The sequence below is a fragment of the Gopherus flavomarginatus genome, chromosome 2 (assembly GCF_025201925.1).
Source record: "Gopherus flavomarginatus isolate rGopFla2 chromosome 2, rGopFla2.mat.asm, whole genome shotgun sequence".
NCBI lineage: Eukaryota > Metazoa > Chordata > Testudines > Testudinidae > Gopherus > Gopherus flavomarginatus.
The window spans coordinates 139,597,847-139,623,495 of record NC_066618.1 but is presented as its reverse complement, the minus strand read 5'-3'; the positions used below and the strand labels follow the sequence as shown (position 1 = coordinate 139,623,495).

The following is a 25,649-nucleotide window of genomic DNA, read 5'->3' as shown; positions in this document are numbered from 1 at the left end:
GCAGAAAATCCCAGAATGTCTTTAAAAGTTGTAGTTCTAACTTTATTTCATTCAGTCCTTTTTCTGTGATATCTTTAGTTTCATCAGGTCTTTATAGGAGCTGACATTCTATTTCAGATGAGTCCAACTCTCTTGTTTCCTATATAAAGGTCTTTTATGTTTCAAGATAGTTTTTTTTTAAACTTAAAATATTCTTAGCATCTTTAAACTTGAAGAGATATCAAAGAAGGCAATGTCTCCTAATCTTTGGAGAGGAGGTTCTTGTCTTTTTGTGTTTGGTAAGGAGTTACATAAGCATTCATTAAGGAGTGGCTGCAGCTGCTGGTAAAAATTATGTGCAGCTGCATTGTTGGCCTTAGTGTGTTGGGACTATATACTGTGATGATGGTAAGATACCCACAGCTAGTAAGTAAGCAGATGCTGATAAGTCATCCTAGTCACCCTCCAGGCCAGTCAGGCATTGGGTGAAAGTACAGTGGCCACCCCTTTCTGATACAACGTGTCAGGGCAGCCTTAGAACAAAAATATATAACCCTCATCTCTATATTTTACTGTTTTTTGGCCAGCATACTTTAGATAGTGTAGCTATTGATGCTCAGAATTTTCAACTGCTTGACTAGGATACCTTTAGAACTGTCATACAATGTTTGAATGTTTCAGGCACCAATTTACATTTGCCACCAACACGTATGATACCAGAATGGTACTTTAGCAAGGTTTCACTGATCATTTTCCTTTCAGTAGCAGAGTGATCTTGGGAGATTCAGTGCACAAGTAGGAAAGAATAATGACACCTGGGCAAGTATGCTTGGGAAGCTCAGTGTTGGGCAGAAGAACAGGACAGACAGCAACTGCTGGAATTTGTGGCTGCCTATGACATAGTGATGACTCACTTAATGTTCCATCACTCAAAGATTCACAAACAGGGGCCTAGTACAGCCTTTTTGGTTTCACTAGCACTATTATTGATCATGTCCTCATTAATAATCGCTGGCAGTCAACAATCATGGATGTACAAGTTTGCAGAGGTGCTGAACTTAACACCTATCATCAGTTTTTGTTGCCTCTGACTTTGAAGGCTGCCAGTTAATGGGCCAAAATGGGTCAGATTAAACCAAAAATGTTTGTTACAGCTGAGTTATCAGGCAGCTCTTTGTTCTGAACTGTGTAAGGTCATCAAACATTAGAGACCGAAGTATCCCTCCCTCCCCCATCTGATGAGGAATAGTGTTGTCTTAAGTGCTGCCTGATGCCAACTTGGTGCTGGATTCCCTGCCCTTCAGATGCCATCCAGGGATCAGCAAGGAGATGCTCACTGCAGTCAAAGCTAGGAAAAAGAGAGTCTGCAATCGGAGTCTTCAGAAATATGTTTGTCAAGAACAAAAACAAAGAGTGAATGGGATGGACTTTGGGACATTGTCAAGTTACTGTGTAAGAAAGATGAGGAATCCCGGTGATCATTTCAGGCAGCTAATTTAGAACAGGCTGCAGAAAGGCACAATCTCCACACCTTCTGTTCAACATAACAGTGTCTGTGAGGGAACATCACCCCAACTTGTCAAGTTAAATATTGAGGTGGCAGCATCAGCCAGAACCTGCTGGATCAGTTCCAATGATGGGCAGTTCATTTCAAGATAATCCTTGGTTGTCCACCTCCCTGTAGTCCCTTCTCCATTTGAAAAGGGGCAAGATGTTACAGTAGAGCTGCCTTGCTTCAGCTGAGAGATCCGCATCACAGTCCATAAAGTCAAGTTTGGAAAGGCACCGGAGGTTTGTAACCTCATCCCTGAGTTGCAAAAGACAGGAGAGAGTATTGTTGTACTGTGGCTGCATAGGTTCCTCCAGAAGCATTTCAACTTGTAGTTCTATATAGAAAACATGAATCATAACTTAATTTTTCAAAATGTAGTATAAAAATAGTGTATAGGATGTTAAACCAAAATAATCTATAAATTTGCATACCAGAGTTGGGATAATAAACATCATTTTTTCTTCTTTGACACTGCAGGAGCCTGTCAGGTTGATTAAAAAATAGATTTCCTCAGAATTTCCTTAGCTTGAACCTTTCATATAAATAAATAGCTAACATGCTTATGTTTTTATTTGCTTATCACATTCTCCAAAATCATGTCTATGAAAATAATTGTGTCTGCTACAATGCAGTAAAAATGCAGGCAAGTTTTTAACAACCTAACATTGCAAGAATAAATTATAAATCATTTTTTGCATCTGTGTTGAAGTTTGCCCCTTCAGTATTAAAACTTATTTGTTGTTGGAATTGTATGTTTTCCTCAAATCACTGTGAAAGATGGGATACTGAGTTCCACTGTAGAAACTGTTGTATTACTTGGCTTCAACCAGTGCTCTTTTAGAAGTACAGAAACTTAATACAAAATTATATATGATCATGATCTTGTAATGCATCTATACCTTGAATCTGATTATCAAATTGTTTTGTTGCATAAAAGAAGCAGTAGTCTGGATTTATGTCAATATCCACAGGTTGAAGAAGCTGGCCTAATTAGTCATCCTCCTTGGAAACTGAAAGTTATCCAGCTGTATGAAACACAGAAAGTAAGGCATGGAATGATGGCCTTAGGTCCTAGTGGGGCAGGTAAAAGTACTTCCATCCACACTCTGATGAAATCCATGACAGGTATGGAGCCATTTGTGTTGTGTAAAGCAGATTTACAATTCTGGTATTCTTGCAAATAATTTACAATGTTTACTTTTACCAGAGGGGATAAAGCATTGTAAGGATGAGGTTTAGTGTATGGTGCCCTAGCGCACAAATCTTCATGACTGATTAGTAACAAGGGTTACTTCTCTAAATTTTTTGCAGCATATTAAAACAAATTAAGAAGGAAAAACTGATAACACCTTGGAGATCTCATGTACTTGCATTACATTCAACTTACCAGTATGAGTGTCAGAGACTTTCATTTAAGAGATGTGGCAAAATAAGGAACACAAAGGCTGGAAGGGTGGGTAGGTGGGTGTATTGTCTCAAAGGACAGAGCTGAAGAAATGTTGAAGATTCCCTTAATGAGGAATAATTGTGGAAGATGATCAAACAGGTGCAATGCAAGGATTTTCAATAGCATAAGATGATGTTCATCTTTCTCTCCAGAAATCTACCTTATTTTCTCATAGTTCTAAATTATGACCATTTTCCCTTCTTGCCGCCCATTTCATACTCTCAGGGTTCTATGTGTTGGCCATCTTCTTTCTAGTCCAAAGAAGGATTTGATGGGGTTTTGGATTCTGTTTTTTAGAACTTTAATATTTGGGATGGGGAGGTATCTTTTTGAGGCAATTTTTGCCCATCTCCTGTAGCAAAACTAAGCATGTTGCTTCTGCAGCTTTCTCCGTATTTGTTGTCCCTGGAAGGAACGGTCTGGAGCCAAGACTTCAAATCCAGGTCTTTGATATGGTAAATAAGAGCATTGTCACTAGACCTTTGGGCCTGACCCTCCGTCTTCTGTTTTAAGGACACTAAATTTCAGACCTGACCTCCAAGGACCAAAATTTTTACAAATTGTGCCTTCAGTTCCTTAGGTTCACAAAAGCATCTCTTGAAAATGCAGTGAATTTCTACTTATAAAATAGTGTAGATAAATACCTGGGTAACATTATGCATGCACATACAGTTACTAGTACATAATGTAAATAGTAATGATACAGAAATACTATCCAAGAAGTGCACAAAAGCAACAAACATAACCTAATGCTAGTTTAATTCAAGAGTTAAATGTCTTCTTTCTTATTCTCTATGCCGGTCAATAGTTATCTGTTGCTGTAGATGGCTTTGTGAGGCTATTTATTACCTGACTACTTCACAGCATTGATTTTATATGATTCCTGCTAGACTTGCCAAGTTGCCTGTGAAAATGTAGTGTAAAGGAATAGTTTTGAAGAGAGAGGACAAACTGTAATACACTTCCATGCAATAGCTTGGTTCAGTTAAAGCCAGCATAGGATCAAAATAATCTTTTAATTTAGGCTCTCATTCAGAAAAGAACACAAAGGCAATATGGTACCTTCTTAGAGTTTTTTGTATGTTTCTGCAGAACTTTTTACTGAACATTGCCAAGATACAGATGATGCAGCACATTTGTCAGTCTGAATATCTGAAGTAATAATGTCCACAGATGACAATATACTGCAGTAGTTTTGTTAGGTTATGATTTGCAAAACTGCATAATTATTTGCACAGCATTAGAATTTTACACTTCTGGGCACTACTGGTGTTTAAAATGAAAAATGTCCTTGCAATGCAAGTCATATTTTTAAAGATCCATTTTCTATACTTTACTCAGGATTATTAGAGCTCAGATTTTGTTACATCTCTACTGCTGATCAAACATTAAACATTTTTGGAAAATGAAACATAGTCTTGTATTAATAAAGAGATATTAAAGGTCAGATGCTGGTGATATCAATGCATTCCCTGTGGCTGCTTGAGAAGTTCTGTAATCATGTAACTACAATTTAATTGGCTTAGTCCAAGGCGAACAAGAACGTATCACAGAAAATGACAGAATGTGGAGAATAAAGTTTCTGTGTGGTGCTCCAAGCACAAGATATAGAAAAGTACATTGAAAATTAAAGACTTTGGAGCTATGTAGTTTAAAGAATCGCCGCCTTGAATACTTATCATCATGTTGTTGTGCTCTCCTTTACTTGTCAATGCATGGATCCCCCTTTTACATCATGCATGGACAGAGTACTTTATTGTTAATTTTTGACAGCTCTAATTATCAATTTGATGTACAAGAAGAAATGAATTTCAGAGTAATCATGCAGTTCTGATAGTAGTAAACCACTAACAGCCATGTAATTTTGTGTGGTAAGTTAGTGTAATACCATACCATGACATTTGGCTTGAAATACCAAAAGTTGACAGATTGATTTGACCTTTGCAGATTGTGGACAGCCACACCGTGAAATGAGAATGAATCCTAAAGCTATCACAGCACCTCAGATGTTTGGTCGCCTTGATGTAGCAACCAATGACTGGACAGATGGGATTTTCTCCACTCTGTGGAGGAAAACTTTGAGAGCCAAGAAAGGTAAATCACACAACAATGAACCAACCAAAGCATTAATCAAAAAAGCTGTTTTCAAGCAAATAACTAATATGGTTTCAAAAGTAAGAACTTCTTGCATGGAGAAGTAATAATCACTACTCAGAATGTGTCATCTGTAGGGTTGCAAAATGGCAAATCCTGTTCCACTAATTTTCCCAATCCTTTTTTTGAAGGATTGGTCATCGGATTAAAGAGGAGGTATCCTTTTGTGTAATTTTGCACTTGCTGCTGGACGTTGAGGGAATGGCTTTGAAAAACTTATAGGGAAGAACCCACTCTGCTCCTTTCTGTGTTTGTTACCCATGTTAACAGGCACTTGGGATTTCAGTGTGTAAATGAAACAAAGGAAAAACCTTTCCTGGTCACACCATCCATTTTTAAGCAGAAACATTCATTTATTTCAAAGGAGACTTATATTTAGCCCCGTATTAGAAACTTGTTGTATATTACTTTACTTGACTACTCAATATTCTTGCTCAAAAACTGGGTCACTGGTGACGACAGGTAGTTTTTGACTGTTGCATAGTCATTTCTCTATTGATAAAAATTGTTTAAGGTAAATTACTGTAGTTGAAATTTGGTAATATTGTCTATAGATTAACTGGCCTAAAAAGACTTCACAGTATTGCAAATGTCTCCTATCTAAGACTGATTATTCTGCTTCTGCAGGACAAAAACCCATTGAAATAAAGACTGATCCAACTCCCAATAAAGTAGATGGAAAAATGGCCATAAACTCCAATGGGAGCTGGATCAGAACGGTAACAGTTAGTGTAAAACTGCATGAAATTGTGCCTAACGATTTTCTGACAACTTGTATTAACTATATTTCCTACTTAGTTTAGGAATTCTCGTTTGAGCTTTATCAAAACCTTTGGAACCAGAAGGTTCGTAGAGATTTTTTTTTTAAGTTCAGAATTTCTACCCTGATTTTTGATGATTTAATTAAATGAGAGTTTATATGAAGAGCTAAAATTCTTAAGATGGGAGATAGTAAAAATCCATGAAGCTGTTGAACAGAATATTACAAGCATTACCAGGTGTTGGGCAGATGCTACCTTTATGTGTTGTGGGACAGATAAGCATTTGGATATGGACAAAAACAGATCAAATGCTGTATTTCAAACTGGTAGAAACTGAACTGATACAGTTTCTTTTGTATTTCTTGTTGTTACAATTAGACTTAGTGTGCAATATTCTGTACAATAAAGTATAATTAGATAATGCTTGTGGGACCATATGATTTGCTTCATAGACATGTTCTTTGGATTGCAGGTGAGCACATCTGGATAGTTCTTGATGGTCCTGTTGATGCTATTTGGATTGAGAACCTGAACTCTGTACTGGATGATAATAGAACCCTAACACTAGCTAATGGAGACCGTATTCCGATGGCACCAAACTGTAAAATAGTGTTTGAGCCTCATAATATTGACAATGCTTCCCCTGCTACTGTGTCAAGGAATGGCATGGTTTTCATGAGTTCATCAGTTCTCAACTGGAGCCCTGTTCTTGAGGTATGGTCCACAATAATTAGATGATTCGATATATTGGTAGAAGTTTATCAAGTATATTTAATGAGTGTTGAATATCAGTGATTTTCAAGTAGCTCATTGTGCTTAGGTTATAACTTGGGGATACTCATTTTATCCAGTCTATTTATTCAGTTGAAACACTATGTAAATGCATTAATTGTAGTGTCTCTTAGGCATATTGTCAGATGATCATTTAACATAATTATGCCCCAGGTGGTGGTACTGAATACTGAAAGATTTAAGTGTTTAGAAGCTTGGGTGGTCTATTACACTTTCCACTTTTTCATTCTGGAATTTCAGTCTGTGTTTAAGAATATGGAACCTAAAGCCGAAATCCTAAAGCTATATTTAGGCTCTTAAACAAAGGGCCCGATTTTCAAAAATACCAAGCACCCAATAGCTCCTAGTGCAGTGAATCTAATTCAGACAAGGTAAGGGTTGGGGAGAGGGCATTATGGATATACTCTGTGGTGCCATGTTCCTCCATATCTTCCTATTCCCTCTTCAGCTTCAAGACAAGTATTGCATCAGCCCACCTAAAGGACCTTACCCCCTTTCTAGAACTAAGGGTAATGGAACCAGTACATTGGGCTCTAACATTTCCTCTGATTTATCCACAGAATCTCTAGTACCAGTATTAGCTAATTGACAAAACAGGTATTGTTTGTCTTAGGTCAGGGTTTCTCAAACAGGGGTCGCTGCTTGTGTAGGGAAAGCCCCTAGTGGGCTGGACTGGTTTGTTTACCTGCCCCGTCCGCAGGTCCGGCCGATCGCAGCTCCCACTGTCCGTGGATCACTGCTCTGGGCCAATGGGAGTGGCCCGGAGCAGCGATCCGCGGCTCTCGGCTGGACCTGCGGATGGGGCAGATAAACAAGCCAGCTCGGACCACCAGGGGCTTTCCATGCACAAGCAGCGACCCCTGTTGAGAAACCCTGTATTAGGTGTTCCTGAAGATTTTGATATTGACCATAATTACACTGAAGACCAGTAACTTATTTGTATATAGTCTTCAGTGATTTACTTAAAGCTTTACATGCAGGAAAACGTTCACAGCACCATCTCAATGCTTCAGACACACAGTTTGGAAATAAGGTTGAAGAACTCTTTGATTTCCTTTGGAGATTTGTCAATTCAAATCAAAAGAGGGATGTTATATCCTTGAGGGGAGCCGGTTTAGGAAGAAATCACTTGAAGCCACACAGCAGACAGCTAACAAAACTACCATTTATTTACAGACACAGAGCTCGCCTAACCGGCCAAAGCTGGCTGGGCTATCCCCTAATAATCTAACTCAGTTGCCATAGGAACAAAAACCGTGACAACCAAATACACAACATATTCCTCCCCCCCCCAGTAAGAACACCTCCCCTAAATAAAACACACACTAGACTAGAGAAGGAGGGTAGACTGCCTCCTTTCCCGGCTAAACCCTGGGGATTATTTAGCCCCATAACCATGGGTTCGCCCTAGCTAAAGATCCAGCCAATGAGGAGGCTTTCTGTCTCTAGGTGGATTACAGCGAACTTCTGGTGTTGTTGCACCCGAAAGTACCATGGGCTCAGGGTCCGCAGCACGAACAGGTGAGGAGGTGGTATCAGCTCGTGCTGGGCAAAGGGGTATCTCAGCCACTGGCAGTAATGGAGGAGAACAGTCAAGAACAGATGATTCGTGATTCGGTGTCTCACCAGAAGAGGTGAACTCAGACCACTCAACTGCAGATGTGTCCTGAGGACTGGCATGACCTGGCAACAGCTCTTGGGACTTTTCATCAATGTGCATCTGTAAATATGCTTGACTCAGATCAATCTTACTGAACTTTTGTCCCCCAGCCAGGCCTGCGAAAAGGTCATCGATGCGGGGAAGCGGGTATTGCTCTGCACACAACACTGGGTTGACAATGACTTTAAAATCACCGCAGATCCAGAGAGAGCCATCTTTCTTCACTATTGGAACGATAGGAGTGGCCCATGGGCTATGGGTAACTGGTATTAGGACTCCATTGGTGACCAGGCACTCCAGGTCTGCTTCAACTTTTGGCCTGATGGCATATGGCACAGTTCGGGCTTTCAGATATTTTGGTGGACTGTCAGGTTTAATGTTCAATATCAGAGTGATTCCCTTCATACTTCCCAAATCCTCTCCAAAAACAGCAGCATGTTTCCTTAGTATAGGGGTTAGACTGATTTCTTCTTTAGTCATCCGGTGCACTTCTGCCCAGTTCAGCTGAATCTTCCCAAGCCAAGACCTACCCATTAAGGCTGGGTAGTTACCTCTCACCACAAACAGAGGCAATTTAGCAGCCTGTCAATTGAGCTCCACCTTAACATCAATAGTGCCCAACATGGGCACAGCTTCTCCCGTATACGTCTTCAGAACAGTTTTTGTTGCCTTAAGCGGAAGATGCTGTAGCTTTTCTTCATACAGTCTCAGAGACCAGCGAGTCAGCTGCACCGGTGTCCAGTTCCATGCATATAGGTTTGCCATCCAACAACGGGGTTACCCAGTATTCATGTAAGCCCACTGCCAAAGACAAAACATGCAGTGGCACTTCCTCTTGCGATGAGGTGTCACCTTGATCATCCTGGGTCAGCTCTAGGGTATGCAGGGTTCCTCTTTTTGTCGGCCAGACCGCAGGCCTCTTTTTCTTTTGTTTACAGGCACACTCAATGTGTCCCTTTTTGCCACAGTGTTGACACACCAGGTCCTTACACCAGCATTCTGATGTCTGGTGACCTGGCTTACCACAGCGGTAACATTCTTGACTCTGCACAGTTTTGTGGGTAGGATCTTGTAACACTTTTTGCGCCCTAGGGGATGCACTGATGTATTGCGCCTCCCTTGTAGCCAGTTCCATGGAGACAGCAATATCAACAGCCTTCTGTAATGTAAGCTGAGCCTCTATCAGTAGGCGCTTCCGTATAGCTTCACTGTACAGGCCACACACTAACCTGTCACGCAGGGCATCATTTAACATCTCTTTAAATTCACAGTGTTCTGCTAGCTTTTTTAAAATTGCTACAAATTGTACAACTGTTCCATCTTCTTTTTGGTCTCTTTTGTGGAACTGATATCTTTCAGCAGTTACCAGTGGTTTTGGGAAAAATAGGACCCCAGGATTTCCACATTGTCACTGTAAGATTTAGTCTCAGGCTTAACAGGGTGTAGTAAGCTGCGTAGCAGGGAGTAGGTTTTAGCCCCTACAATACTTAAGAATATTGGCACTTCTTCGCTTCTGTAATGTCATTTGCAATAACAAAAAGCTCAAAACGCTCAGTATACACAGGCCACTGCACTACATTCTCATCAAAAGGTTCCAGTGGCCCGGTCAGAGTAGCCATGATTTTTAGTTTCACTTTCACAGTCAGTGCAAACAAGCAGTTTTTTTGTTTGTTTTTTCGTTACCTTGACTTCTACTTCCTTCTGTTACTGGAGCAGCACCGGAATCCCATCCCCATTGCCACTTGTTATATCCTTGGGGGTAGCTGGTTTAGGAAGAAATCATTTGAGGCCAGACAGCTAACAAAACTACCATTTATTTTCAGACATAGAGTTCGCCTAACCGGCCGAAGCTGGCTAGGCTATCCCCTAATAATCTAACTCAGTTGCCATAGGAACAAAAACCGTGACAACCAAATACACAACAAGGGACAGTCAATCTTCCCAACAGGGAAAACTTGACAGGATCCAAACTCTGATTTTTATGGTGTCACAGAAATGTTAGCCATTCAGTTGAATAGCAGTTCCTGGATGTGTGAGTCTCCATGTGGAGAGTTAACTCATTGGGCAGAATTGCACAGGAGAGCTTCAGGGGTTACTTTTAACATCCTGGAATCATTCCCAGTAAGAAATATGGAGGGAAGTTCAGATAACATAGTGATCATTTCATTGTCCTGATGGAAGCAAGAGGCCCATGTGATTTCTGGATCTCTTCACCATCTGGACCTCAAACTCATGACCATGGATGATGGCCTCTTAGGGAAGGTCAGGTCAGAGGGCTCAGAGCATTAATTTATTACGTATAAAGCCAGCCAGGCCTTCTGGACTGAGGATCACCTAATGAAGTAGCATATCCTGATCCAGTCCAACAGTGATATATGTAAACTGGCAGAGTGGCACTGACAGCAGGTCTAAATGTAAAACTAATGTACTTCATTTCCTGTGCACTCAATGAACATATATTAAATGTAACAAAAGAGGTTAGCCAGTCTGTTCACAAATAGCCTGTAGACACTTGTAAACTGATCCTTACTCAATAAGTTTTTATCTGATCGTCAGGAACTTTGGCTATCTCCTGGTGAACATACACACCTTCTTTTGAAACGTGAACTTGGCATCTTTTCACCAGGGAAAAATGATCACTGGGAATAATTGCTTTCTCTCACAAATGAAGATTTCCTTTGTATGTACATCCTTCAACTTCTGGGAAGAATGAATCGAAGCTCAAATAGGAAGATATGGCTATTGTATTCATTGTCCCCAGATTGTTCGTGAGAAACAAAGTTTCAGACAATGGAACTCTTAATCCATCTTTTCAGTGGGAAAGGATCTCTTATCCCATTTAGGATTAACTGATCCTATACCTTGACTCTTGATTAACAAATCCTAACTGAGATTTCTGCCAGGTTACAAGCGTCTATCATCCTGCGGAATTTTTACCCCTTTTGTCCTACCCCAGAGTATGGATGAGATGATTCACAGCTGAGTCAGGAGAGGGAAATTAACCCAGAGACCAACAGCTGCAGAGTTATGTGGTATTATGAAGGCAAATTGATCCTAATCTCTGGTAGATTACCAGATTGGGGTGGTTTCTTAAGGCAACAAGCCTATATAAACTAACTATTAAAACTATTTCTCTGGCCTTAGACCTGACCACAATATTACAAACTCTCATGACTCAGCCATTTGAACCAATGGCATCTATTTATTCTCCAGCACACCTGTTTATACTCCCTTCTCTTAGTGTGCCAGTACATTTATGCCTGTATCTGTAATTTTCACTCCATGCATCTGAAGAAGTGGGTTTTTTACCCACGAAAGCTTATGCCCAAATAAATTTTTTAGTCTTTAAGGTGCCATCGGACTCCTTGTTGTTTTTATGGATAGACTAACACAGTTACCCCTCTGATATTTATTCATATTTTCTCTCCATAAAGGTATTCTTCCTAGCTGCAGTCAATCAGCACAACAGTCAGATGTCTCTGCTGTTAGTAGTCATGATTCTTGCTATACCTTCCAAGAGTGTAAGGTTGCACTTTATGTTCTTGAGTCATTCGCTGTCAGATTTAATTATTTTTTTCCATAACCAAATTAAAATTATTTTTCTCTATGCCCAAATCCTTCTTCGTCCCTGAAGGAAAAAAGCATGGCATGTGCTAGATATAAGAAGAGCTATTAAAATTATTATTAGCAGAACTGACACATTTAGGAAATAATAATCTTAAATGGTTTCTTTCCATTCTAAATCTCTTGGCCTGAAAACATTTGAATCTGCCATAGGTATTTGGATAGAGTACTGCATTGCTAAAGTATATACAACTACAGATAAATTGATTCCAAAATGGAAAAAGTCCCATTTAGCTTTTTCTTAATTTATTGTAGTATTGTTCTGAATTACAAGCATCAAGTAGTGAATGCTGTATTGAGGTGTATTAAGGAGGGGTATGTGAGGAAAAAGAGAAATTATTATCTGGAGAAATATTAGCTTGGAGATGAGTCAGACTACACAAAACCAGGGCCTTGATGAAAAAATGGAACTTTGGCCAGCAATATTGGTGCATCAATTACTGTCAGACACAGGAAAAATGAACTTGCAGGATAAAAGAAGAAATGGCAGTAAACACAGGAAAACCTGCACCAAAATAAAGTATACAAACAAATGCCTCAACACTATCCTTTGGAACTAAAGACAAATATGGAAGATGAAAGTATTCTCAGTAGAGCAACTTAGGGCTTTGCCATCTTTTATTACATACGTATTTAAAAGGCAGTGATAAGAACATAAGAATGGCGGTACCGGGTCAGACCAAAGGTCCATCTAGCCCAGTATCTGTCTACCACCAGTGGCCAATGCCAGGTGCCCCAGAGGGAGTGAACCTAACAGGCAACGATCAAGTGATCTCTCTCCTGCTATTCATCTCCATCCTCTGAGAAACAGAGTCTAGGGACACCATTCCTCACCCATCCTGGCTAATAGCCATTTATGGACTTAGCCACCATGAATTTATCCAGTTGTCTTTTAAATGCTGTTATAGTCCCAGCCTTCACAACCTCCTCAGGTAAGGAGTTCCACAAGTTGACTGTGCACTGCGTGAAGAACTTCCTTTTATTTGTTTTAAACCTGCTGCCTATTAATTTTATTTGGTGACACCTAGTTCTTGTATTATGGGAAAAAGTGAATACCTTCTCCTTATCTACTTCCTCTACATCACTCATAATTTTATATACCTCTATCATATCCCCCCTTAGTCTCCTCTTTTCCAAGCTGAAGAGTCCTAGCCTCTTTAATCTTTCCTCATATGGGACCCATTCCAAACCTCTAATCATTTTAGTTGCCCTTTTCTGAACTTTTTCTAGTGCCAGTATATCTTTTTTGAGGTGAGGAGACCGCATCTGTACACAGTATTCGAGATGTGAGCGTACCATGGATTTATATAAGGGCAATAATATATTCTCAGTCTTATTCTCTATCCCCTTTTTAATTATTCCTAACATCCTGTTTGCTTTTTTGACTGCCTCTGCACACTGCATGAACATCTTCAGAGAACTGTCCACGATGACTCCAAGATCTTTTTCCTGATTTGTTGTAGCTAAATTAGCCCCCATCATATTGTATGTATAGTGGGGGTTATTTTTTCCCATGTGCATCACTTTACACTTATCCACATTAAATTTCATTTGCCATTTTGTTGCCCAATCACTTAGTTTTGCGAGATCTTTTTGAAGTTCTTCACAGTCTGCTTTGCTCTTAACTATCTTGAGCAGTTTAGTATCATCTGCAAACTTTGCCACTTCACTTTTTACCCGTTTCTCCAGATCATTTATGAATAAATTGAATAGGATTGGTCCTAGGACTGAACCTTGGGGAATACCAAGCATAAGTATTTATCTAAAGCTCTGACCTGATGTATTGCATGTAGGGACATTCAAACAAAGTGGATACTAAACTTTCTCCAATTTTGGCCTAATTTGAATATGAGAGGGAGGGAGTTGTATGAGGTACTATATATCTGTTGGAATCAATTATACATAGGGTATATTTTTACTGCCAAGAGATAAACAAAAAATAGCATTTTAAGACCACATGATTGTCTTCTGAGTGGCTTCCAGACATGTTCAGCTCAGTTATTTTGAACTTCCAAACTGGATTCTGGGGGTAAATCTGGGTGGGTTCTGGCGTAGCATTTCACAAACATAAAAATTATTCAGGCTAAATTAACCCCTGAGTTCTACCTCTAATTCCATTTTTATATAGCCACTTTGCAAAGTTGAAATGCAATTAAAATAGCTATGCTGATTGAGAATGAAAGTGGGAGTTTTGTCTCATGAGCAGTGATGAATGACTGTCTGTGATTTTGGCCCAGTTCTGTTTTTTAATATGTGTATGCAACTTCCACTGGGAGTTATACATACTCATGAATGCAGAATTTGGCCTTCTGTTCGCATCAACAAAGAAAGGTGAATCTCAGTAAGTCAGCATGTCACCTGAGTCTGTTTACTAAAATCTTGAGAGCGTTTAAAAATATTTTGAAGTTTTGATTTGAAATTAAAGGTTATTCCTTCCCTCCCCACTGTGGATAATAGGGCTTTTTGAAAAAACGTTCTCCTCAAGAAGCTGAAGTTCTGCGTCAGCTGTACACTTCATCATTCCCAGAACTCTACCGCTTCAGCATCCAGGCCTTGGAATATAAGATCGAGATGCTGGAGGCCTTTGTGATCATGCAAAGCATTAACATGCTGCAGGGACTTATCCCTTTGAAGGTAAGCTGATCAATATTTTGCTACCTATTTATTCTGATTTACGTTGTTTTGTGCTGCGTGGGTACGTATTAGAAAGCACCCTAGGATATTTAGAGAAGAGACATTCTTGTGAAGATGTGGGAGCTTAAAATATCTTACATGTGAATACCTAATTTTTATTGGAAAATGACACTTAGGATGGTCTGTATTTATTTCAATATATTTATATAGTGCTTTTTCTGATATTTTTACAATGACAATTGTAAAAATTGTTATGCAACATCAGACAGCAGTCACTCTAACTGGTGTTTTAATAACAGGAGTGACTGGATGGCTCACAGAATGGATAATGGACTACAGGACATTTCACTTATAATTTCTTAAATGCAGACGAAATGTTGAATGTGGTGATCAAAAGTTAATGCTATCTGATAGATTTTTATTTGTTGTTATTTATATCAAATAAGTTTTCCCTTGCACTATGTCTTAGAGGATGTGTTCAAAAATTGGCACTTTTCAGTAACCTTACTGGCAGATTGAAAAGGGTGGCCAGGGAGTAGATGTAGATGGTGAATATCTTCATGCCAATAGAGATGGTTTCTTGAGACTAGGTTTGAGGCAGATTGGATTAGCAGGGCAGTATGGGGAAACTTGCAAAGCTACTGAATATTGACTCTTTGGTTAAAGAGAAGATTTCAGTTCTTAGTGTTTAGATTTTCATTAAGACTATGTTTTCACTTAAGGTGATGTGTAGTGTACAAATACTGTACTCCCCTAGCAAAGGTATAAATAGCAGTGTAGATGGTAAGGCACTTCTTAGGTGAGTAAAGACAGCCCAGAACTTTAGAATATATATTCCCTATGTACATGCCCAAGCAGTGCTTTGCTTGTCTATTGTGCTGCCAGAGTCTTTTACTGTTGCATGTAACTATGAACTGCATTGTGGATGTAGATCGCTTTTCGCTGTGATGTGTAGCTACACGTACCCTACATATTGTCACAAGTATAGACAAGGCCTAAGGTACTGGAATGAATAAGAGGAATTTTCAAAATGTTCAGCACTGATCTTCCTCTTCATTCAGTGAAGTCAGTGGTAGTTTTACTGTTGATAACAATGGGAACGGTTACCCAGTGTCAACGGCATTGGAGAAATCCAAGTCAATGCTGTGTAGAGTTGAAATATAAAAGCAGGAATAGATTCAGCAGTTTGAACATTATCTGGAACATTATTCCAAAGCAGTGATACTTAATCAAGAAGGTGGAAATATTAGTCTTTATCAGTCTGTTTCCTGGTTTATGCAGAATTCTTTGACAAATACAACACTTCATCATTTCCCCTTTGCTTTAGATCATTACTAAACACCATTACAACAAAATTCAAGTGTACACATGATGTCATAGTCATCACCATTTTTGGCAAAGGCTGCAGCCTAATTTCTCAATTGGAGCCCCCTACTTTAATTTCATTACAGCCACATTTGAAGGTGCACTTTGTTTCTTTGCTATCAAACTGTCAGTGCAAATACTAGCATGCGGCTGGCAAACCAACTGACTTGCTGTTGTTGTTATCTTTCTGATTAATAAATTGCTTCTTCTAAAAGTCGAATTGTTTCCATATTATAAGGGAACTCTCATAAGCAAACACTAACATCTGTGCAAAATTATTCAATAAGAATTTTAGTTAAAGATAAAATACAGACCAATTTTTTATTTGTCTGGATTGTCTTGATGGAGAATACTGCAAAAAGACCAATTCCACATGTGACCAATTGCACTAGAACTATTCATATCTGCTTATCCTTATGTGAAAGCATAACTTTATTCATGTCCTTAAATGTAAAATAAGGTATGTCTACACTACCTGCCGGATTGGCGGGTAGTGATCCATCCAGCGGGGAGCACTTTATCGCATCTAGACTAGATGCGATAAATCGACTCCAGAGTGCTCTCCCATCGACTCCTGTACTTGTGTCATAGTGTAACCCATTCAACACATGTATTTGCAGAGTCAGGGCTTTAATGGACTAATAAACCAACTACTCATCTTTCCCTGGGCTTCTGGAGAGAAATAAGCTATTTGTTTGCTACGGGTTTTTTTCCGGTGGCTATTTTTCTGAATTAAGGAAAATAAATAATATGACATAGTATGTATTGTAGCTCTTCGTTTGTGTAATGGTTGCCTAGAGAATAGGTAGGGACACCTGCTGAGACTTACGTAAATCAAATCTAAAGATTTTCAACTTGAATATGTAAACCAGAGTCTGATGTAGGAATTGTTTCTTGGAAAGGCCTTAAGCCATGAAAGTAGCTAAAACAATGCTTTACCTTTCAGGAGCAAGGAGGGGAAGTAACACCAGAGTATCTGGAAAGGCTGTACGTCTTCTCCCTCATGTGGAGTGTTGGAGCGTTGCTGGAATTGGAAGACAGGTGCAAAATGGAGCACTGGCTTCGTAATCATAAAAAAATAAAGCTTGATCTTCCCTGTATCTCAGAAGGAAGTGAAGATACCATGTTTGACTACTATGTTGCAACTGATGGTTAGTAACCCACGGGCATATACCAGATAACATTTGAAGAGATATGGTCTTAAAAGAGTATATTTCATAGAATTAATAGAGAAGGCACTTCAGCTTGTATACTTTCCCATGTTCCCTGACAGTTTTTGTTTTAAAATCACGCTTTACTACTGCTTTTAATAAAGTTTCTCCCTGTTGCTGCAAGATACCAAAACAAGGGAAATTGACTACACAGGGAAACTGGGACTTTGTGTAACAAAGTGCTGTCAAATGAGCAAATGTAAGCAAGCAGGAAGATGTTTCTCTCATCTTAAGTGTCACTTGTAACAACAGGTCATGCGGCCCTTCCCATGGGTTTTTAAGAATACTTCTTGTGAAGTTAATTGCTGATCATCATAGTGGGTGGGTTTTGTCTGTGGGGCCCACTGCCCCAGACAGGGTAAGATAACTTCATAGGTAACAATCCACTTGTACTACTAGTTGGAGAATGGGATAGAAGCAAATTCTTTGTAGCTTGGAAGTATTAACCTATTCTGTTCTGACTAGGTAAATGGATGCACTGGAGTACTCGTGTTGAAGAGTATGTGTACCCCACTAACAGCATTCCAGAGTATAGTTCCATCTTGGTGCCAAATGTCGACAACGTGAGAACAGACTTCCTTATTGAAACAATTGCTGGGCAGGGCAAGGTATCATTCTTGTTTGTGTATGTCAATGATGTGATCCGCATGGGTGGTGGGGGAGTTAAATTATAAATGGCAACAAAATGGCAGATAAAATTTAATGTTGATAAATGCAAAGTAATGCACATTGGAAAACGTAATCCCAGCTATACGTATAAAATGATGGGGTTTAAATTAGCTGCTATCACTCAAGAAAGAGATTGTGGGGTCATTGTGGATAGTTCTCTGAAAACATCCGCTCAGTGTGCAGCGGCAGTCAAAAAAGCTAACAGTGTTGGGAACCATTAAGAAAGGGATAGATAATAAAACAGAAAATATCATATTGCCTGTATATAAATCCATGGTAAGCCCACATCTTGAATACTGTGTGCAGATGTGTTTGCCCCATCTCAAAAAAGATATTTTGGAATTGGAAAAGGTTCAGAAAAGGGCAACAAAAATTTATTAGGAATGCGGAACGGCTTCCATATGAGAAGAGATGAATAAGACTTGGATTTTTCAGCTTGGAAAAGAGACGACTAATGGGGGATATGGTTGAGGTCTATAAAATCATGACTGGTGAGAAAGTAAATAAGGAAGTGCTATTTGTTCCTTCTCATAATACAAGAACTAGGGGTCACCAAATGAAATTAATAAACAGCAGGTTTAAAACAAACAAAAGGAAGTATTTCTTCACTCAACGCACAGTCAACCTGTGGAACTGTTTGTCAGAGGATGTTGTGAAGGTCAATACTATAACAGGGTTCCAAGAAGAACTAGATGAATTCATGGAGGATAGGTCCATCAATGGCTATTAGCCAGGTTGGGCAGGGATGGTGTCCCTAGCCTCTGTTTGCCAGAAGCTGGGAATGGGCCACAGGGAATGGATCACTTGATGATTACCTGTTCTGTTCTTTCCCTCTGGGGAACCTGGCATTGGCCACCGGTGGAAGACAGGATACTGGGCTAGATGGTTCTTTGGTCTGACCCAGTATGGCCATTCTTATGTTCTTAAATAAAATGACCTCACTGCACATTAAGCAGTGGGGGTCATTGTCTGGCCTGCAGGGAAAGGTGTGTGGGCCCTTTAGAGACTAGAGTGCCAGAGTGATTTGCTGCGGCAGCTTGACCAGGTCAGTGTCCCATCCCACACCAAGTGACCAGAAGAGAGGGGGAACTATTTAGGTCCACACTGGGGCAGGAAAAATCCTCTTTTACCTGGACCAGGTGGAGCAGCACACACCTTGCCATGCATGGAAGTAGTTAAATACCAGGCGTTGTCATGATTCATGGTGGGCATTCCACCAGTCGCTCCTTTCTCAGAGGGCTGGAAAAGACATTTTCCCTCACTGCCAGATTGGCCAAGGCAAGATGGGTTTTTTTCCTCACCTTTCTGACAGAGGATTACAAGGCTTAGTTGAGGAAAATATGAAACAGAAGTTAGGCTATGATTTGCAACTCATTATGTAAGTATGGGGCTGATATCCTGTGCAGGTACTCTGCAGGGAAGGCATAATGTGATCAGATAAAATGGATTAGTAAAGGATTTAAAGGAGGTATTCTTTAAAGGAGCAGAAACAGGGGTTCGGGGCTCCTATGACTGGTATGGCAGAGAGCCAACCACCCCTCCTTAGTTTATAGCACGCCTTAACCCTCATTTGATGGGAGAGGGTCCCAGAAGTGGATTGGCTAGGGACTAGGACGGGTAACCCCTGTTCCCGGGGATGTGTAAATGATTATGGAACTACCAGCACTGTACACTTTTATTTGACAGGTACTTCCAGACATTTAGGAATAAGATTGCAGCCTAATTAAACCACATCGCCTGTCCTCCTTCCAGCATAGCAGGACAGTGTGGAATTACAGGTGAAAATGCGAGGATCCCCTGTTGTATAGTGGAAACTAATGACCCTTTTCCACACATACTGTTAATTAATACACCTTGAATTGTTCAGTGCTAAAGCAGCCCACTGCTTCCAGTTTGCCAATTTTTTGCTCATTTAAAGTTTCATTTTTATTTCTTTGTTTCATTCCTGAGAAGCATAGATACAGCAGTTGATAAGGCTTTGCTGGCACACTTGGCTTTTGCACCTCTGGGCTCATTTGAATTCTCTCCTTGTCTAGCCTGTGCTACTAATTGGTGAGGAAGGAACTGCTAAAACAGTCATCATCAAAGGATTCATGTCCAAATATAATCCTGAAAGCCACATAGCCAAGACTCTGAACTTTTCATCTGCAACTACCCCATTAATGTTCCAGGTATAATAATCACTCTACTTCTAATAAGATGACTGGGTTCATGGCTTTATTTATACACTGAGAATTTGCGAGAAAGATCCCATTGAGAAAAGGCTTTCTCTAATTACAAAGATACAAAAAAACACAATCACCAATCTACTCCAAGGGCTTCAGTCAAAATGGCCTTTCTACAGGGATGTAACTTGCTTCTCTCACAATATGTCTTTTTAAAATTGGTCATCAATTTCAGCAAATCCTCAGGAACCACATCTCTTCCAGTCATTCTAGTGGTTATTTGCTTACTCTCATGCTTTTGGCACGTTATACTTCCCTCGTCAAATTCTCAATGTTTCTTGATGTCTGGAAATATGCCAGTTCACATTAACTGGCTGAAGTGGTCATTCATTTTTATTGGATTGTCTTTAAAACCTTGTGTAAAAGGCTAAAAACTTTACAAAATATAGTCTACACTAATGGTTGTAAGTTGTGTTTATTTCAAACTTGAGTTAAATCTTTCATGCAGGTGATATTTCACACAGTTATCTATGATTACAATAGTTCAAACTTGGTTTATTACAGCACACCATGGGAAAAAAAATGGGATAATCCAACTCAGAATTCTCCAAATAGGTTGCATGTACTACATCAGCAGTTATGGTTTTTAAAGGCAATTTGTGTTCAATTTGTATCGCAGCCTATTACCTCACTTCAGAAACCAGCGTTCCATTTACCAGTTCTACAAAGCCAGTGGTATTTCTTAGTGGAAATCTCCTCAAAACCCATGTATGCCTTCGCTATTGAAGAGTTCCTGCTAATAAATGTGTGCATTTAAAAAGAATAAACTATCCTTTGATGGAGAGGAACTGTACAGCTTTAGGTAATAAAGTTTTTTCTTCCAGCGTACAATAGAGAGTTATGTGGACAAACGCATGGGAACAACATATGGTCCTCCTGCAGCCAAAAAGATGACTGTCTTCATTGATGATGTGAATATGCCTGTAATCAATGAGTGGGGAGATCAGGTTAGTTAAGTATTGAAATTTGGCTTAATACTGATCTGTTGTTTTTCTGTCTCCTTATGACACAGGTGACATGGCTTCCCACTCTGGTCAGGTTATTGAGGTATTTGAAATACATGTGATTATTTTCCTTTGAGCTGCCTCCTTTAGATATAACCAGAGGAAAGGGTGATCCAATCCCACTGATTTCTGGTAATTTAGAAATGTTGTTTTCTTCATGGCAGAAGAAAATGTAGTGTTTTTTAAGACAAGGAAAATCTGTCTCTTAGTTATGTTTTTCTGGTATTCATAAATCATTTTGCATGTTGTTTTGCATCCAGGGAGATATTCTTCTAATCCTAATGGGCTCTTTATAGGTCACCAATGAGATAGTTCGACAGCTGATGGAACAGAATGGGTTCTATAACCTGGAGAAACCAGGGGAGTTTACCAACATCGTTGATATCCAGTTCTTGGCAGCCATGATCCATCCTGGTGGAGGTCGCAATGACATCCCACAGAGACTAAAGAGACATTTTTCCATATTCAACTGTACTCTGCCTTCCAATTCTTCCATTGACAAGATCTTTGGTAAAATGAAGACTCGCTTTGGAAAATGTTGATTGAAACAGTTGGAACTGGGGTGCCAAATTTTGTTTGTCTCCCCCCCGGTATTTTCAATGGAAATCTTAATTTTTTGTGTGGGGGGGGTGGAGGTCTTAAATGTGTGTACCCAGGTTTTCCTAGAACAGTGGCTCTCATTTTTTCCACGTGTGGTTAGTGACTGGGACTCAGTTAAATTCCAAACTACTTTGGGATTACCAAGTACTGGGGTACATGAACTCATTGGCTTTTGGTGGTAGTGCTGGAGGAGTTGGTGGGGAGTGCTGGGGCTGATTAGTGCTGGTGGTTAGTGCTCCATGGGATTTCAACTGATTTTTTTTTTCAGCCTTTGATTTCCCTCTGTTGCCCACTCCTTGGTCACGCCCTGGAAGATAAAAACAAACAAACAAACACAAAACCAAATCTCTGCCTTAGACTAAGATTCTAAATTTATTCATGGGGAGTTTCTGCACCAAAAAATTAAAAATTCTGTGCACAATATTTTAAAATTCTGCAAATTTTATTTTGTCAAAATAATAATTATGCCAGTTTCAATTTTGGTAATTTATTTCAAAATACCTGTCAGAAAGTATGTCTGTAACAATACAGACACATACAAAAATTCCTCCAGGAGTAGAGAATTAAAGTAAACGCTACGACAACCCAGTTCTTCTTCAAGTAGTGCCTATGGGTGATCTACTGTAGGTATATGTGCGCCCCTGCGCCTCTAATCAGAGATTTTTGGTAGCAGTGTTCCTTGATTCCTCGCATGTGCCCTCCCTCCCTCATGGTCTGCCTCAAGGCTAGGGGCGAACCCTCCTCCCTTCCTTCTCTACTGCCTTTGGCCTCAGATGGAATGATCAGTTGTCCCTTCCTTATCTGTGTCATTAGCATAAGTAGTGTTTGTTTTGTTACCTTCGTTCTCTTTAGAAGTAGTTAGGCTAGTGTTTCCTTATTTTATTTTATTCCTTTGAGTTTAAAAAAAAAAGAGAGAGCTAGAGAAAGGAAAAGAACTTACGTTTCCTGCCCTGTCTAGGGACATTCCCCCCACTCCTGGCATCTAGTAGACACATACATATTTTTTTCAGTTTAAAAAAAAAAAAGTAAAGAAGACTGCTAGAGGGTGACAACCCCCTGCCCAGGGGCATGCCTGGCTCTCTCTGCTCCAAGGAGTGCCTCTCCTGCCAGGAGTCAGTTCCAGTGATGGCCTGACACACTCACTGAGCCTGGGAAAGCCTTACAGAAGTGCTTTACCTGCCACAGCTAAAATGGCAGCCTCACAGGAGCAAGGAGCTGAAGTTAAAACTCCTCCCTATGGAGAAAACACTTCACTCTGCAAGGGACTCTGGTGGGTGCTGACCCTGGATCATCCCCGGAGCCTTCACTTCAAAAGGGGTTGAGTCATGAAGAAGAAAAAAGGCCACCGTTAAACTTCCCCTGGAAAGGCTCGTAAAAAGGGCTCCTCCGAGCAACTGGGTAGCCATAGGGGTTCCCCAGTGCAGCAATCTCAGCACCGATCCAAACACATGGATTCCAAGTTGCTGGCCAGCCAGTGGGGCTCTCCAGAGTGGCCATCGTGGTAGGTCAGCACCACAGCTCTGAAGCACGGCATCCGAGGAGGGACCCCCTGCTGTGAGCTCTGCTAGGGTATTCTCCAAGGTTCTCTTCATTGTAGAGGCACAGTAACCGCGGTACAGTGACTGGACTTTATTAGCACCAACCTTGATGTAGTACAAGCGAGAGCGTTCCTCTCGCTACCCACATTCACCACCCTGGGACACGTCTCCCTAATATGCTGGGGAGCTCACCTACACAACCACAAGGTTCAGGACAAATGGCCTTTTACGGAAATGACCTTCCATATCACTCTTTTGGGGCTAAGTGCTGTTAGGAGTGCCTGTGCACACTTTCTGCCTTTCATCAAAAACACAAAGGTCATGATGGACTTAATGTGACCTGTATGTTTTATATAAATCGCCAAGGGACTGTCAGATCTCCCTCCCACTATAAGACAGCGCTCAAACTTTGGAATTGATGCATGCATCACAATGTGCTCATCTCAGCTGTCTATTTACTAGGGATACAGAATGTGACAGCTGACAGTCTCAGTTGAAATTTTCTTATGAAAATGAGTGTGTACTGAATTCAGAGGTGCTTCAAGATATATCCGCCCTTTGGGGAACCCTGACTATGGATCTCTTCGCTACTTAACAGAACAAGAAAGGTCCTTGTTACTGCTCCAGGGCCAGCCTGGGTAAACATTCACTGGCAGTTGCCCTCATCTTCCCATGGCACAGGGCCCACTTATATGTCTTTTCCCAGTTTCCTACTCTATCCAAGATTCTGTTGAAAATTCTTCAAGACAAAGTGAGAATTATTCTGATTGCCCCTCTTGGCCATGACAGGTCTGGCTCCCTTACCTCACATAGATGGCAATATGCCCTCCTGTTTCTCTTCAGCCCATTCCTCACCTGCTCTCTCAAAACAATGGGCTGACCCTTCACCCCAACCGGCGGGTCCTCTGCCTCCAGGCTTTGCCTCTAAGCCTTCTTAGTTCCAAGGCTTAGAGGCAGAATACTCTGTCAAGCTGAAAGATATGTTGCAACATAACCAAAAGTTGACCATTCAACATACTTATCTACAAAATGGAAATGACTCCGAGTTTGTGTCATTCCAAACACACAGACCCAACCTCATCTTTCCTCCCTCTGATTTTGCACTACATTTTAAACTCTCACTCAGCTCCCTTAAAGTACATCTCACAGTGAAAATGGCTTTCCACTTGATGTATGCTCAACCATTAATGCTAAGGGCATTAGGAATCTCTTCCCGCATCTGACACCGCCCACTCCAGACTGGGACTTTAACCTAGTTTTCAGGCTTTGACTAGACTTCCCTCCGAGTCCAGGGCAACATGTTCTCTCTTACATCTGTCCATGAAGACAGCATTTCTAATTGCCATCACCTCACCTAGGCACATAGGAGAAATAGTGGCCCTGATTGCACACCCACCATTCACGGCCTTTTTTTTAAAAAGGCAAAGTAACTCTAAGGCCATCTCCCAAGTTTCTCCCTACTTTTGCTGCACTTTTCATATGAATCAACAGATCCATCTCTCTGTTTTTTCCCAAAACCACATTGTGACAACTGGGAGACAATTGTGTATATGCTAAATATTAGAAGGACATTAGCATTCTATTTGGAAAGGACTAAGGACTTCAGGAAATCCCCTAAACTCTTCCTTTCATCCACAGAAAGATCCAAAAACTCTGTGATATCGGCTCAAAGACTATCCAAATGGGTCTCTGGTTGCATTAGTCACTTATCAAGGGTGCAACTTGCTTCCGTCCAGAATCCATACACACTCCACAAGGTTGGTTTGTACCTCAGTCACATTCCGTAGGGATACCCTTATTTCAGCATAGAGTAACAACTTGGGCCTCTGCCCATACTTTCACAGAACATTATGCGATCACTGAAGATTTGGCCTCTGACACCATCTTCGACTCCACAGCACTCTTTGTCAGAGGCAGCTCCAGGCACCAGCGCACCAAGCACGTGCTAGGGCGGCAAGCCGTGGGGGCGCGGGCCAGTCGCAGTGAGGGCAGTGGTCAGGTAGCCTTCGGCAGCTTGCCTGCGGAAGGTCCGCCGGTCCCGCGGTTTCAGCAGTAATTTGGCGGTGGGTACGCTGAAGGCGCGGGACCAGCAGACCTCCCCAGGCATGCCGCCAAAAGCCACCTGACTGCCATGCTTGGGGCAGCAAAAACCATGGAGCTGCCCCTGCTCTTTGTAGTAAAAGACTCCACTCCGAAGTCCCAGCATCCAGTGGTGGATTCTGCTCGGGAGTCACCTACAGTGGAGCACCCATAGGGACACTACTCAAAGAAGAAGAGGAAGTTACTCACCTTGTGCAGTAACGATAGTTCTTCGAGATGTGTGTCCCTGTGGGTGCTTCACAACCCGCCCTTCTTTTTTCTACTTCGGAGTTCTCAATAGGGCTCTGCAGTAGAGAAGGAAGTGAAGGGGGTTTACTCATACAGTGCTAAATAG

General features: G+C 40.7%; 1 protein-coding gene across 4 annotated transcripts in view; it reads left to right on the top strand.

The window, feature by feature from the left end:
- Positions 1-25,649, top strand: part of DNAH5 (dynein axonemal heavy chain 5) — a 300,951-nt gene that overhangs the window by 159,511 nt on the left and 115,791 nt on the right. For all 4 annotated transcript variants that reach the window (XM_050937377.1, XM_050937378.1, XM_050937376.1 and 1 more), the window contains exons 41-49: positions 2,503-2,656; positions 4,926-5,072; positions 6,366-6,607; positions 14,427-14,603; positions 16,915-17,119; positions 17,645-17,787; positions 19,885-20,019; positions 20,898-21,020; positions 21,374-21,587. In XM_050937377.1, the coding sequence (XP_050793334.1) occupies positions 2,503-2,656; positions 4,926-5,072; positions 6,366-6,607; positions 14,427-14,603; positions 16,915-17,119; positions 17,645-17,787; positions 19,885-20,019; positions 20,898-21,020; positions 21,374-21,587 (1,540 nt within the window). The remainder of the gene's footprint in view (positions 1-2,502; positions 2,657-4,925; positions 5,073-6,365; positions 6,608-14,426; positions 14,604-16,914; positions 17,120-17,644; positions 17,788-19,884; positions 20,020-20,897; positions 21,021-21,373; positions 21,588-25,649) is intronic.